We start from the raw sequence: 14,169 nt of genomic DNA, 5'->3' as shown, positions 1-14,169 counted from the left end.
TGAGGATGTGATGTGATGCTTATGGATGACTGCTACTTGTGTGGTCAACATTGTCGTGCATTAGATGCTGACTCTTTTCGTGTTGTCACCTCTGTAGCAGCCGAAACTTTGGCTTTCTGATGCACCATCAATCAATCATTTTTACACCCACAAACATCTCCTCTGACCTCATACGATCACCCAATCACACTGCTTGAAATCACATATGTTGAAGACTGTTTTAATATTGTTTTTGTCTGAGTCACTATGTCCCCACCACTTTTCAACACAAAGTGACGCCCTTGAACTCTTTATTTTTTTGTGATGATTTGTCCCCCAAGACCCACTGGCTTAGTCAAATATCTCCTTGGAGTAGCACTGCTTTTTATTTTAGGTTAAACAAGGTGATGTCAGGTTGTACATTACAGGGTGGTGCCCATCCTGTTTCATTCCCTACAAAATGTGCTTGTTATGTAAGTCGACACATTACTGCACTGCATTTTTTTTTTCACTGCAAGTGTGATGCTATACAACATGTACTTTTATGTATATGATATATATACAAATCAAAGAAGGGAATCTTTTTAAGTATTTCATGTCAAAGAAATTCACAGATTTACTTCGACTGAGCCAGAATATCATCTTAACTTTTTCTCATTTGGTTTAATTTACACATTCTCTGACGTCTTAATGTCATAACGCATACATTTATCTATCTGTTTGGTTTTCTACTATTACAGGTATGCTGTATGAGCTTGTGGGTTGAGCTTCATATGCAGAAACTGTACACTATATTGTTTTTATTGCTGAGAGAGGCTACCACACCAAAATCACTTGTCATCATGTAATGCAATGCATTTTTTGTGTCACATGTCGCCCTTTCTCACGTACTGATTCAAACATTTCTGTCCTATAACATATGGTGCCGGGGCTGTGAAATACAAAGGAAGCAGACAGGGGGATGCACATAACGGAGATAATGAAAACGAATACTTCTCAATTCTTTGCATCACTGAACCACATCCACCTTTTTTAGATGAGGAGAATAGTGTGGCAGGAAGCTTCAGATAGGATTTTTTGATGGAAAGCGAGTTTTGCAACAACAAGAAGACAAAGTTGGGCAGCGACAAATCACGACAAACAATGAATAGAAAATATTAGATATCATTCACTCCTTAAAAAGATAGCTGTATCCAGAGTTGTGCATGTAGATGTGTTTACTTCCTGTCAGTTCTCTCTTGTGCAGCTCGGGTAAGAGCTTCCTGTTTTGCTGGCGAGTGAGAAAACGAGATGGTGCTAAAATTCTTCCACGTTTTGTTTAACAAAACTGTCCCACCCCAGTCTCAACCTGTCACCTCCTTTGAGCCACAGCCAAGGAGCTTACTGTAATTTAATTATAGCAGAGAGCTCTCCTCCTGTAGACTGAATGGAGAATCAAAAACACTGAGAGGTCAGAGAGGACAACAGCACAAATAAACACATGTTTACACTCAACAACTCAGCTCCCAAGTTAGGGTGCTGTCATCCCTCCTGCTTCATTTAGAGGAGTGTGTTACTATTTTAGGGATTGTCTAAAATCTTTTAAACATGACTGGACAAACGTAATGTCCAGAGGAGCTTCAGAAAGCAGTCATCCATGATGCTGAGCGACCAACACTGGAGCTTTTTATGGTTTTAAACACAGTGCCACAGGGCAAGTGAGGCTGCTGCGCCTCTAATTCACTGTTTATCTGGTGTCCTTCTTATATAAACAGCACCCTCTAGTGTTCAACTAGATGATAAACAGTCAAAGTGATGAGATAAATTATGAGATCAAAAGTCATAATAATTAGTTTTTTTTTTTTAAGTCAAAATTATGGGATAAAAAGTCACAAAAAATGAAATTATAAGATAAAAAGTAAACATTTTCACATAATTTTGACTTGTATCTCATCATTTCTACGTTTTAAGTAAAAGGCTGGTCAATATATTAGATTAATTTGCTTAAATTTGAACTTTATTGACTTGATAAAGTTTAGACTCACCTTGCTCTCACATTTGCAGTGTGTCATGTAGCCCAAGTTGTTAGTCTTTGTTGAAAATAGAGCTACTTTATTTATTTATTTATTTATTTATTTATTTATTTATTTATTTTTTAATTCTCGTTATTCATGAATAATTAGGAAAATACCTTTTCTGTGCAAAGGAATAATTTTAAAAAAGATACAGGATTACAGGATTTCCGTTTTGTTTGCCAGAGCTCACTTTTGGTATAACCCTCTTACGGCAGTTTGAAGGAATATCAGAAATATCGAACCCCCCCGCCTCCCGCTAAGAAATGGTATCGTCCAAAAATGGCAGCCTCCGTGTTGAAGCGGTGTGTGACAGCAGCAGTCAAAGTTAAATGTTTGTCTCCGTCTCTTGCAGGTAAACACATCTTACATGTGGCCATGCGAAAATTACAGTTTAGTTTTATTGTATATTTTTTGTTTAACTTCTATTTATTTGTCTTCCATTTTCCGTTTTTCTGTTTAGAGAGGAAGAGCTAATGTCCCCAGTTCATGTTATTAGCTAACTGAATGTAGCTTCTTTAACGGGATACCTGCATAACCATGATTTCAACACACATTACTGTCGTTCTGGTGTCTCATAGTAATACTAACCAGCTTATAAACGTTAATATGTATTTACATGACCTGGTTGACTGTTTGTCTTCACAGCCAGAAGATGGCTCCTCTCAGCAGCTTACACAGATACCAAAGTGTGGGAGGCAAGACAGAAAGATCCTCACAACCTGGGTAAGAGTCCATACTGGTCATGCTAATATTCACATAACACATTTATTGAATAGTTTAGCTAATAATATCTAGAGGCAGGATGTTGTGCATATTCCAGGGGAAACCCATTTTGCTACCTAGTCCATATAGAGGTCGTCACTATTCCTCAATTTAATCCTTACTTATTAAATGTAACTGAGTTGAAGAAGGGTACAAACGCTTTCCTTATAGTTATGAATGTAAATGCGAATGTCTGTATACTTGTTTTGTGCCTATACATGGTATAGACTTTCAGGCTGATTCTTGCACAAGATAAACAGATATAGAAAATGGATGAAAGACACTGAAGGCTGCAGACTGAAGGATCCAAACTGAAAACAGTTTATACTCAAAGTATGAACCTGTAAAGCTCAAGCTATGACTGGATGTCAAACTTCAGTACTTTTGGGGTACAGACTGAAATGCAATGTGTTGACATCTGTCAAGTTACAAAAGTTGGCAATGAATGACTGATCAGAGTCTTAGTTGTGTTTTTTCCTTGAGAAGATATTTCCTGATTTAAATCGTGATTTTGCCAATTTTTATATTGTATTTTTAGCTAAAGTTCTGATAAAGTGCATCTATGTGACACTTTTTAGCAATTTACACGTATAAAACACTCCTTTATTGGCTGCATTGTCTTGTGAGCAGATTTCTGACACGACCTGACACGAAAAATGAAACCCTCTCTGTCTCTCTCGGTTGCCTACACAAGCCTGTGGACGATTTGTTGAAGTTGTTTAAGATTTCTTTATGAAGGACTCGAGTAGGATTTTCCATGATCGTACAACGGATGCGACTTTATGCACGTTCTCGAGTACCTCGTCTCAGTGCTTTGATCTGCAGAAAGCAACAGTAGCTAACATTAGTTTAGAAATGGAGTCTGCTAACATAAACTAACGACCGGCTTCCAGCACCACACAAAAGTTTCAAGGAGCCCCTTAAGTATTTTTTAAGTGCTATCATAGGCAACTGGACTTGTTTCAGTTTCTTGAAGATGTTAGTGTTGTGTGTTTAATTTTGTTTAAAGACTAAATTAAACAATGAAGTCAAGATTTATACTCCTCAAAGTAAGTTATCAAGAAAGTATCGTGTGGATGTCGACGCTTAAACCCAAGTCTTGTTATACCGCTGGTATTAAAATTGTGTGTTGCTGACATATCCACGTCCAGATGATGGATTGCAGGGTACATACTGTAGCTGTTTGCAGCAATTTGTAGTAGTGTAGTGTAGTGTAAGTGCACTCTGTCAACACAGGGTGGCAGTGTTAAACTTCAGCATCACGGTGGACCGATTGTTAACTGTTCAGTAGCGTTGATATAATGACACACGCCTCACCATGTATTAAATTAAATAAAAATCAATCATACTTCAGTTTGAAAATGTAAAATAAATCACAACTGACGGTGAAACATTTGATGACATAATCAAACATTTTTCAATGGTGCTGTTACGTCCAAGGCAGGTGTATACTGTCAAAGACATTCTCAATAGTTTGTTTCGTTATACACTGTTATAACGTCTTATTGATGTGTGTTGTTTCGTTTTGTTTTTCTAACCCACAGCTACGCTGGCCACCATTATGGACACGACATATGAAAGGAATTTCCCAGTAAGCTCTCTGACTGTGTCACGGGTAAGCTGAATCTAGATTCAGATAGGCTGTATTTTATTTCAACCCTTAATGGCAGTAGAAATAAAGTGTTCAGTATCTATTTATATTTTCTGTTTGTGTTTCAGTTTGTTGACAACATTTCATCTCGAGAAGAGATTGATCAAGCGGAGTACTACCTCTACAAGTAAGAGGAATCATTTTTACTCTTTCTCCATCTTCATTTCTGTGTCGCATGTCCGCTGCTTCCTTGGTTCTCTGTGGTATCAACTTTTGTGCTTTTCTTGGAATGAATTGTCTGTTTGGTTTGTCTGTTTTGGTTTTTGTTCAGTCACATGCTTTTCTTTGTTCGGGGCAACTCCAGATTTTTCCTGTTTACTCCCTCCTCTGGAATCTGCACCCATTCTTGAGATTACAAGATTTAGTATATTTCTCAATCGCACCCTTGTTGAGGCCGCATTTATTTTCACTACAGTTGAAGAGTAAACTATCTTTACACCTTGGGAAGTTTGAAAATACAAATGATTATTTTTGATACATTCAAATGTTTTTGATGTGTCTGGAATCTTGTATTATAGTTATTCATGCTGATTCTTCAGCAAGCCAAACTTGATCTTTGCTCTTCTGGTGATTCAGCAACTGATAGTTTACCACAGACTCATGTAACTGAAAATGTGGTCACATGTCTCCTCCTCACATCTTTCATATGATTTTATCTTTCACATTTATAAAGCAGACCTGTGCTGGATGTACTGTATAAGAAAAGAAAAAACAGTTTTTTATTCCTCCAGGTTTCGTCACAGTCCGAACTGTTGGTACCTGAGAGACTGGACTGTTCACAGCTGGATCAGACAGTGTCTAAAATACGGAGCCACGGAGAAGGCCCTGTACACACTTAAGAACAAGGTACACAACAGATTATTGTCCCTTCATTTTATTTTTAAAACAAAAAACTGGTTTAAAATTAGAAGACTCTTTGGTCAAGGTAAAGGAAGCTCATCTTCATAATCAGAGAGGAAATGTGGTTAGAGGCCTCTGTTAGCTGCACTTATCTGTCAGTGTGAGCAATCACAGATCCAATCTTAACCACTCAGATTCAAAACGGATGTTAGCAGCTTGAACAACATCGTACATGTTTGACATTTTCAGCCCAGCATGTGTACTGCTCCTAAATGAGTTGTAGTATCTGCGAATCAATACATTATTTTAAAAGTGGAGAGGTACGCTAACCACTGACGTGTTTACAGTGAGGTAAAACAGAGCATGCTCGGTCAGTGTCTGTTGTTGTTTTGATGTCATGTCCATGCAGGATTAGAGTTCTCGATGCATTTGGGATCGACAGTCTGCTGTACACCGTTTTTACCAAATCATGTAGGATAAACAGTTTATGCTATACACGTGATAACGTGTGTGTGTGTGTGTGTGTTTGTGTGCAGGTCCAGTATGGAATATTCCCAGACGACTTCACCTTCAACCTGCTAATAGATTCTTACATTAAGGATGGAGACTTTAAAAGTAAGTATTTTCCAGCGCATGTTTTCAATCAAACATTTGAAATGAAAAAATAGGTTCAGATGGACTGAGATGACATAAAACCCCTGCAGGTTTCAAAACACATTCTTGTTGACTTTGCCTTTTGCCAGGTGTGTGAACAGGCTGTCTGTCAAATCACCAAAATCAGATTTCAAACACTTTATTTCCTTGTTTGCAAGAGACGGAGTGCAGAGGAAGCCACATTATTTTTCCGTAATAAGATTAGACTAAACAGTTCATGTGTTTTTTCAACCGGTGAAGTTGGCATAATTTTACATCGTTAGCATACCAATGTTTTCAGTTGCATGTTGAAATAATGGATCGTGTGCTGCCTGAGTAACTAAAACCAGACATATCTTAATTCATCTATGCTGTAGAGCAACATTATTGTTAAAACGCTATTAAATACACATCAGTGAGCCCAAACTCAAGTCAATCAAGTCAATGCTGCTGTAAATACTCACTAGCAGAACCAAATCTGTTTAAAGCTGCAGCCAAAAACAGTCCCTGACAAATGCACTACTTCTTAAGTGTTTCCTCTACATTCTTTCGGGCGTGTTGAACCACCACTGTAAGAACATTACCACCACAGCTAGATAAAATGGAAAGTTGAATATTGTAATCTACATAACAAAATAAAAAACACAAACAAGCAGTCTCACTATATAGAAGAAGGCCTTTAATCCTGATCAAAATAACAAAATATAAACAATAGTGCTGAAATCATTTACTGTAGCACGAGAACCAAACTAAGACCAACAGGGATGATTGCTCAACAAAATAAAAAATAATTACCCCCTATCACCACTGCTACAAAACAGTTAGAGGAAATGCTGCTCTTACATCACATTTTCTAATAACAACAGGACCCAGCTTTTTTTTAGGGATTTTTTTGCCTTTTTGAAAATTAAATAATAGATTTTTGTGACTTGTTTTCAGTAGGAACATAAAAAACCTGAGTGAAAACATCAGAAATCTGAAAAAAATGTTATGCTTGGCTGAGGTAGAAAAGTTGGTGTGTCAATAACAACAAAATGCAGCCCTAGCGATGTACATGAAACATTTGATTTAATTGTCACCCAAGTTTCCACTCTTTTAGAGAATCAGAAATGTCTTTAGATGAAAACAGCTGAGTGGACCAATAAGGAGAACTTAAACAAAGAGACTTTCATGTTCCTATAAGTAACATGAAACACAAGAAATGATATTTATCGACTATTAATTATGCAAAGTAATGTTTTTATTGTACTTGTACAGGTGCATGCTCTGTGGTTGAAGAGGTGATGCTTCAGGAGGCGTTCGACCTTCCATCCACACAGATCCTGTCTCTGTATGCTCTGGGCACTTACCTCGCAGCCAGACCACAACTCACTGTGAGTGAATCAGCAGCAGCAGCAACACGGGAGGTGTTATGAAACCAAATGATGCCAGAATATACTTATGCTTATACAGTACATTAAGACAGACTCTGCACTGAAGTCATCAACTTACACTCACACTTGTTCCTCTCTGTGTTCAGGTGTCAGAGGAGCGGGCGCTGGGAGCATCACTGCTCATCTGTGGAATGATGCAAAACAACACTGTAGGCCTCAACGCTCAGCTACTCGGCAATGCTCTCCTAGGTGTGTGTTTGAGTCTCTTCCCCCACAGTGTTGCTTTGATTGATTCATCCAGTGGTCTTTCATTAGGCTGCTTGTCTAATTTATCCTCCTCCTCCTCCTCCTCCTCCTTCTCCATCTCATTCTCCTTCCAGGAAAGGTGGAAATGTTAAAGGGCATACATGCCGTCTTCAAAGGGATGCCTCTCTTCTGGGGTCGTGGCTATATGGAGCGAGCGCTGGCTGTCATGGAGAGAGCTGCTTCTGGTGATGTCAAGCTGTCCAAAGACACAGTAAGAACCTTGTGTGCATGTATGTGGTCATCATACGCACAAAAAAATCAGCTGAGCAAAGTAACCTTTTAGCGTAAAAGTTTAAAGTTCATGTTAATTGTAAAGATATTTATCATTTACTGCTCAAAAGGCCAGTCTTCGTAATGGGGTTCTAGGTATGGGCATAGACAAAAGTTTATCATGAACAATATATACACTTAGTGGCTGCTTTAATAGGTACACCTATAACATCTAATGCAATCAAAAACAGCTGTCCTGCCTGCAGATATATGTTTATTATCAAGGTTTATTAAGGTGGTATTTCGCAGTGGTGAAAACACCAATAGACGACATGAAAAAGGGTAGAAATGCTTCGATCGGGGCCAATGTTGACCTTATTAAGCAGATCAAGTTTCCCCATTAAATACATTACATTCCTTATTGGTGTCATCGTTAACTTAATCCCTTTCTGTTCTCACTTACAATCATTAAGTTACAGAGGGCTGGCAACTCAATATTTAGTAGCACAGTAACCCCCAGCATCATGTACTCAGTATCAACAGATAATCTGAGTTGTAGTTTTGGGATTGGCATCAAGAGAATGAAACTTGCATCCCTAATTCTCAGAATCAGAAATAAATTGTTGATCCCCGAGGGGAAACAGAGAAGACAATAAGAAATAAGAGTAGGTAAAAAACAAATGTGTACATTAAACTATAATATGTGACAGCTATATATACTGTATGTATTTCTATTAGAAATAGAACTGCTACTAGAAATCGAGATATAAGACATGATATTTCACAGAAAATCATATTATATCACATAACCAGAGAAAACATGGACCAAAAGTCTCCAGTGGCTTTGGAGTGGCTCTTTTTGATGGAAATAAAAAAAAAAATAATCATAATAATCATAATACACTTTATTTCTTCCAAAAATGAGACCCAGGCAATCACAGAGAAATAAAACAAAATAAAAAACCAATATAAACAAGAATATCCAAGAGTGATTAAACAAGCGAGAAAAGACATAAACATTCCCCTTTTTATTTTTGGCTGTGTTTTCCTCAGAGTAGCAACTGCAAACGTGAGTTTATTTGTTCATTTAGTCTATAATGGAGACGTGAAAGCAAATAGAAATGTTGCCAGGCTGCCAGCCAGCTTAATTTTCTTAAGAGCACAGTAAAAGTGAGACTAATGGGGAACTAATCGAAACCCTGGTGGTGTTTTTGTTCTGTAGCCATTACAGTGTGCAATTTACTTCATAATGATACGTTAAGGCAAAATACTTGTCTATTGGCAGTTTAAGGGCTAACTGATTCTCATTATATCCATCACACAAATACAAGATAAAGAAATATAACAAATAATGTTCCAGACAGCATCTGTCCCTGCAATCATTTGGCCTTTTTTTGTCGATGTTCTTCACTGACTGAGAGTTTGACGTCAAACCAACATCTTTCTCACAGCACTGATTCAAAATTTGGATTCAAATTTCTTTCAGATATAATTCTATGTTTAAAGTAAAAAAGTCTTTTCAGCATGGCACTGAGTCACACAGCAGAATTATTAACAACACAACATTAAACACACACACAGAACAGAGACTGTTGTTACTTTCCAGGTGGAGTGTGTGTGACACAAATGGTTTTCATTGATCTGCTGAGATGAAAGACACACGCTGTCATATTGTTGTCATTTTAACATATATGCACACGCACACAGTCGGGTGTTGTGCCTCTAATCCGGCCTGTGCTGTCCAGTTCAATAGTTCGGCTTTGTCCACATCTAATGAGATTTTGAAGAGCCTGGAGCACCGAGGATGTCTATGAGAATCGCTGCAACAGGAACTAAATGGCCTGTGTCAGACGGCCGTACAGCAATAATGTAGACAGAGCAGATAATCACCGTAGGACATAGAGGAAATATCACATCTGAAATGGAGGTGCTGGTGTCTGCCGCCTCAGGTCACAGTTAATCTTACCTCTTCCGAAGATTAAGAGAGGAGTTGTCAAGTGACGTGTTCGGCCTCTTTCATCATGACATGTCTGTTCTGTAATCTTTTACATGGAACTGGATCTTCTTAAACAGTTTTTTAAAAATAGGTCGCGTTTTTTAGTTGTTTTATTTTCTTTAACATATTTGTTTTATTTGGGCATCACGTCTTATTTACACAGCATTTGAAAGTACAAACATGTCCAGTTTTATATTTCTTGAAACAGAAACACTCGCATATAAAGACATATCTGGGAATCGAGACATAAACAACATGAAATAAAAATAAACATTAGATTAGAAATGAAAACCACCCACCCTCTAATTGGTCCTCTTTAACAAATTGGGTGTATAAAAGTGTATAAAAACTCGTTCTGTAAATAGTTCTCTTAATCTAGTGATCTGAATCTTAATTCTGAGGCTGTTCTGTAAACAATTCCCCAAGATATAAAAACAACAACAACTTCCAATCAACCCCTATCCATTTCAGGCTTAAAATGGAAATGGACAACTGTTCAACCTTCACCCCTCCTGGCGTTTCCCTGTGGTATTACTATTGGTGGTGCTGTTGCAAACACAGCGTTGTCCTGACTGCTGTCCAAAGGAAGAAAACAACTGTAATAACCCCAATCTGACAAAGAAACCCCAAAATTCTGTTACTTACTGATCTTGTAGGAAGCCAGGTTTGAACCAGCTTGAGACCCAGAGGTGAGGAGAACAGTTGAGGAAGCATATCATTCACACAACAACCGGAGCGCTCTCCATTGAGTGATTGCCCGTCCGTTCACTATTGTTTCTATCACTCTCCCTCCCGGCCTTCTTTGCCTCCATCAACAAGGTTCCTCTATGTTTTTCCTTTATTTTAGTTATTCCACTTGTTCCGCCTTCACCTGAGGATAGCTACCGGGGAAAACAGTGCCTCTTCCTGTTTTGGTTGTGCGATGACAGACGCACTTCCTTTGTGCCGTAATTCATAGGGAACCAATCTATACTCTGATGGTGTCATTTTTCTACAGCCATTGCTCTGCAATCAGTATTTACTACAGATTGCAAAAAAGTTGTCTATTGCCAGTTTAAATTAACCTGGATAGTCCTGCTTTATGTCCGATTTAAGACCCACCTATTCTGAGTATGGATATGGATACAGATAATTTAGTTTGCTGAACAGATACAGATAATGGTGTACTCACTTATTAGACTTATTCATCATTTTAAAGAACTCTCGTACATGATGCCTCTACAGAAGTGCAGTTGGTTATTAAATAATGGTTGCACATTTCAGCAATGGCAGTCTTGAATAATTTGATACACACACAAAAAAAAACATTTCTGGTAGTAACAGCTGTTTCAGAATATTGATATTGCTAACCTACTAAAAAAACTTAACTTGGACTTTATTATCTTTCAGCTTGGCTACATGAACGACTTGCTGCAGGAGCTGTCTTCTACCTCAGACTCGGATTCATCTGGAGATGAGTCGGCAGGTGAGGAGGACAAGAAAGAAGACGCCGTAGATGAGGATGATCAGGCTGAGCAGGCTAAGCTGCCTCAATATGTTGAAAGATTCAAGGTGGGTGTTTGTTGTTTTTGCAATGACAACAGATTTTATGTCAGTTTTGTTTCACATGATTAACAGTGTTTCCTGTCATGACGGAGTTGTTATTCAGGATTGTCTGTGTAAAACCTGAGTGGGTGTATCATACGGGGGTATTTTGATTTGTTACATTTTGTTAATTGTTATGATGACAAAACGGAATATAGTGTTGATAATTCTAGTGCACTTGCACATTCACAGTAAATGTGTCCATGCAAAAAAAAAATTTAAAAGTGGCTATTGGGCAGCATATTAAGGGTTTTTAATAAAAAAATCATGAATTTAATTAGTTAATAACTCTGACCAAAAATGAATTAAGATATGCTGCTCATTGTATTGAATTGTACGGAAGCCCTAAAGGGCCATGCATTCATACATTTTATTTCCTCCGTTTTCCCGTGATAACGAGTTAATTTCATTTGTTTTCTCGAGATCTCAGGTTATTATCTCGAAATAACAACTGCCGTTTTCCCGAGATAACGAGATCATTTTCTCGAGATAACAAAACTTTGTTTTCCCGAGATAATGGGATAATTTTCTCGAGATCTTGAGATAACGAAACGATAGTGTAGTATATTAAATCATTGCAGGAAACATCATTTTTAATTTTAAATTTTAATTTAAAATCCCTTCTAATGAGGAGATCTCGAATTAATTATATCGTTATCTCGGAAAACAAAGTTTCGTTATCTCGAGATCTCGAGAAAATGATCTCGTTATCTCGAGAAAACGGCAGTTGTTATTTCCAGATAATAACTCGAGATCTCGAGACAACAAATGCAATTAACTCGTTATCACGGGAAAACGGAGGAAATAAAATGTATGAATGCATGGCCCTTTAGGGCTTCGGTAGAATTGTTTATCTGTTGCAAGTAAAATAGGGAAAGAATGAAAATCTAAAAACCAAAGGTCTGTTTTATACAATTTAGCATCAGTGAGATTGTTGTCAGTTCATGTGACAAAACATTGTAGCCTAAGGCGCAGCGTTCATGCACGTCAACTGTGTCACTGTTTTGTCATGCAGGGGGAATTTGTTTTAAATGACCAGTTGATGATTTGACTGAGATGGTTTCATTGATGGCTGTCCGACTAATGATAGAATAAATAAATTTAAGGGGGCGGCCCAACTGTTTCCCCACACAGCTCTGAGGAGATTTCCTGTAAAACGTTTCTGTTTACGTTCAGTGTTAGTCACCAAGATGCATAGTGCATGTCCTCGAGGTACTACAAACATGTTGAGAGCATTTCCTTCCTCAAAAACCATTTTCATTCATGTTTACTAGCAAGCTGTCTTCGTCCTTCTCCCTTTTGTTGGCACTGTGATGTGTTTCTTGACATATTACAACCACCTGTTGCTCAGTGTCTGGTCAGTGCAGTCCATTGCTATCCCACATGAACTACAGCTTTATTAAACAGGCTAGAATGTATTTTGTGTTCATAGTTTGGCGTACACATCTTATGCAGATACACAGGTCTAAACTTTGTGATTTATAGCAGTTATGTTTCTATATTTAATAAGTCAATTCAGGTTCACTTGTGCCTTTTTGACACCCGAACTTCTCAAAGCAACACAAATGACCACCATGCAGGTAGAGAGTTGGTTATGGTTTTGTTGTCAACTAAACATTTCTGGTGCTTCACAGCAGAACAGCAAAAAAAAAAATACAAAGCAAAACAAAACATAAAATGGCTCCAGACAAGTCAAGCAGCGTAATACAAGCCTCCAGAAGCCTCAAGATCCCAAAGTGATTTGAAATGGCTTTAATTGCGCCCTTTTTAAAGCCAAAATCTTTACTCTAGCTGCTGAGTGAAAAGTGTTAGATTGCACCCCGTCTGAAGTGGGTGCATGAGATCGATCGTAAATAACAACTTTTCTAATCAATTTGGGATCTCAGGGTTTACAGAGACTTAGATTACGCCAATGGAGCCATTATGTTTTTTTTTTGTTTTGTTTTTGTTTTTTTTCCCCAGTAGTTTTTTTAATGTTTTAAAACCCCATCTACTTCAGCTATTGATTCAAAGATTACACCTTTTTCGTACCTGACTTTCCATTGGCATAGGAGTGAATAGATAATGACAAAATGTATTTTTCTGATGAATTTACCCTTGAATGATTTTTACAGACTTTAACTGAAAATAATCTGTCTCATTTGGGGATTGAAGAGTGTTTTAAAAGCAGCTTGAACGTGTTTGAAATGTATTGAATAGAGTTCACTGGTTTGGAGGGTTTCACCCAACTCATTTACATGAAGTGATGAAGTCACTGTTGGACGCTTCAACGTGTTTTTGTTTCCCTCCTTATTCAGGAACTGAGCAGCCAGCTGGAGTCTCAGGGCAAAGTGGACTCTGCCTCCTTCAAGGCTTTAGTGACCGCTCTGGCCCAGCAGAACCTGGCAGCTGCGGAGAAACTCGACGTTGAGCAGTACGTAAGCCGGGTGCAGGGCTGGGAGTCCGAAAGGAAACAGCTGATCCAGAGAGAGAAGGAGATGAGGGAGAAGGCCGAGCAGGAGAAACGGGAGAGGTTAGCCGCCAAGGCTGCAGCTCAGCAGGCGTAGAGACTGTCAGGATTGAGCTGAATCAAGATCACTGAACTGTCCATCGAGTATGTACATTAAAATTGTGTATACTAAGGAGATAAATTGAGTTTTATGTCACTTAAATTTTGAAAATATCAACATTGTCAACATAACATCTGCTTGTGTCGTTATTACTTTTGTATTTGTTAATTATTGTGTGCTCATGTGATAAGTGTTGCTCTGTTTTAATTGAATTAAAAAGGGCAAAACTAAA

The 14,169-nt window shown here is 38.0% G+C and overlaps 1 protein-coding gene across 1 annotated transcript; it reads left to right on the top strand.

The window, feature by feature from the left end:
* The first annotated feature begins 2,301 nt into the window (after window positions 1–2,301).
* Window positions 2,302–14,169, top strand: mrps27 (mitochondrial ribosomal protein S27). Its single transcript, XM_073465449.1, has 11 exons — window positions 2,302–2,385; window positions 2,679–2,756; window positions 4,340–4,410; window positions 4,515–4,573; window positions 5,178–5,292; window positions 5,823–5,901; window positions 7,177–7,292; window positions 7,439–7,541; window positions 7,673–7,809; window positions 11,194–11,355; window positions 13,686–14,169. The coding sequence occupies exons 1-11, from the start codon at window positions 2,313–2,315 to the stop codon at window positions 13,932–13,934; spliced, it is 1,242 nt and encodes a 413-aa protein (XP_073321550.1). The 5' UTR covers window positions 2,302–2,312; the 3' UTR covers window positions 13,935–14,169.

This window comes from Pagrus major, chromosome 5, assembly GCF_040436345.1.
Source record: "Pagrus major chromosome 5, Pma_NU_1.0".
NCBI lineage: Eukaryota > Metazoa > Chordata > Actinopteri > Spariformes > Sparidae > Pagrus > Pagrus major.
This window is presented reverse-complemented; position numbering and strand designations above follow the sequence as displayed.

What these genes read in the sequence shown, in the direction of transcription:
- mrps27 (XM_073465449.1), top strand. Translation starts at nt 2,313, where the DNA reads ATGGCAGCCTCCGTGTTGAAGCGGTGTGTGACAGCAGCAGTCAAAGTT. An exon ending in GCGGAGTACTACCTCTACAA is followed by an intron (nt 4,574 to 5,177) that starts GTAAGAGGAATC and finishes TTATTCCTCCAG; the next exon opens with GTTTCGTCACAGTCCGAACT. An exon ending in AATATGTTGAAAGATTCAAG is followed by an intron (nt 11,356 to 13,685) that starts GTGGGTGTTTGT and finishes CTCCTTATTCAG; the next exon opens with GAACTGAGCAGCCAGCTGGA.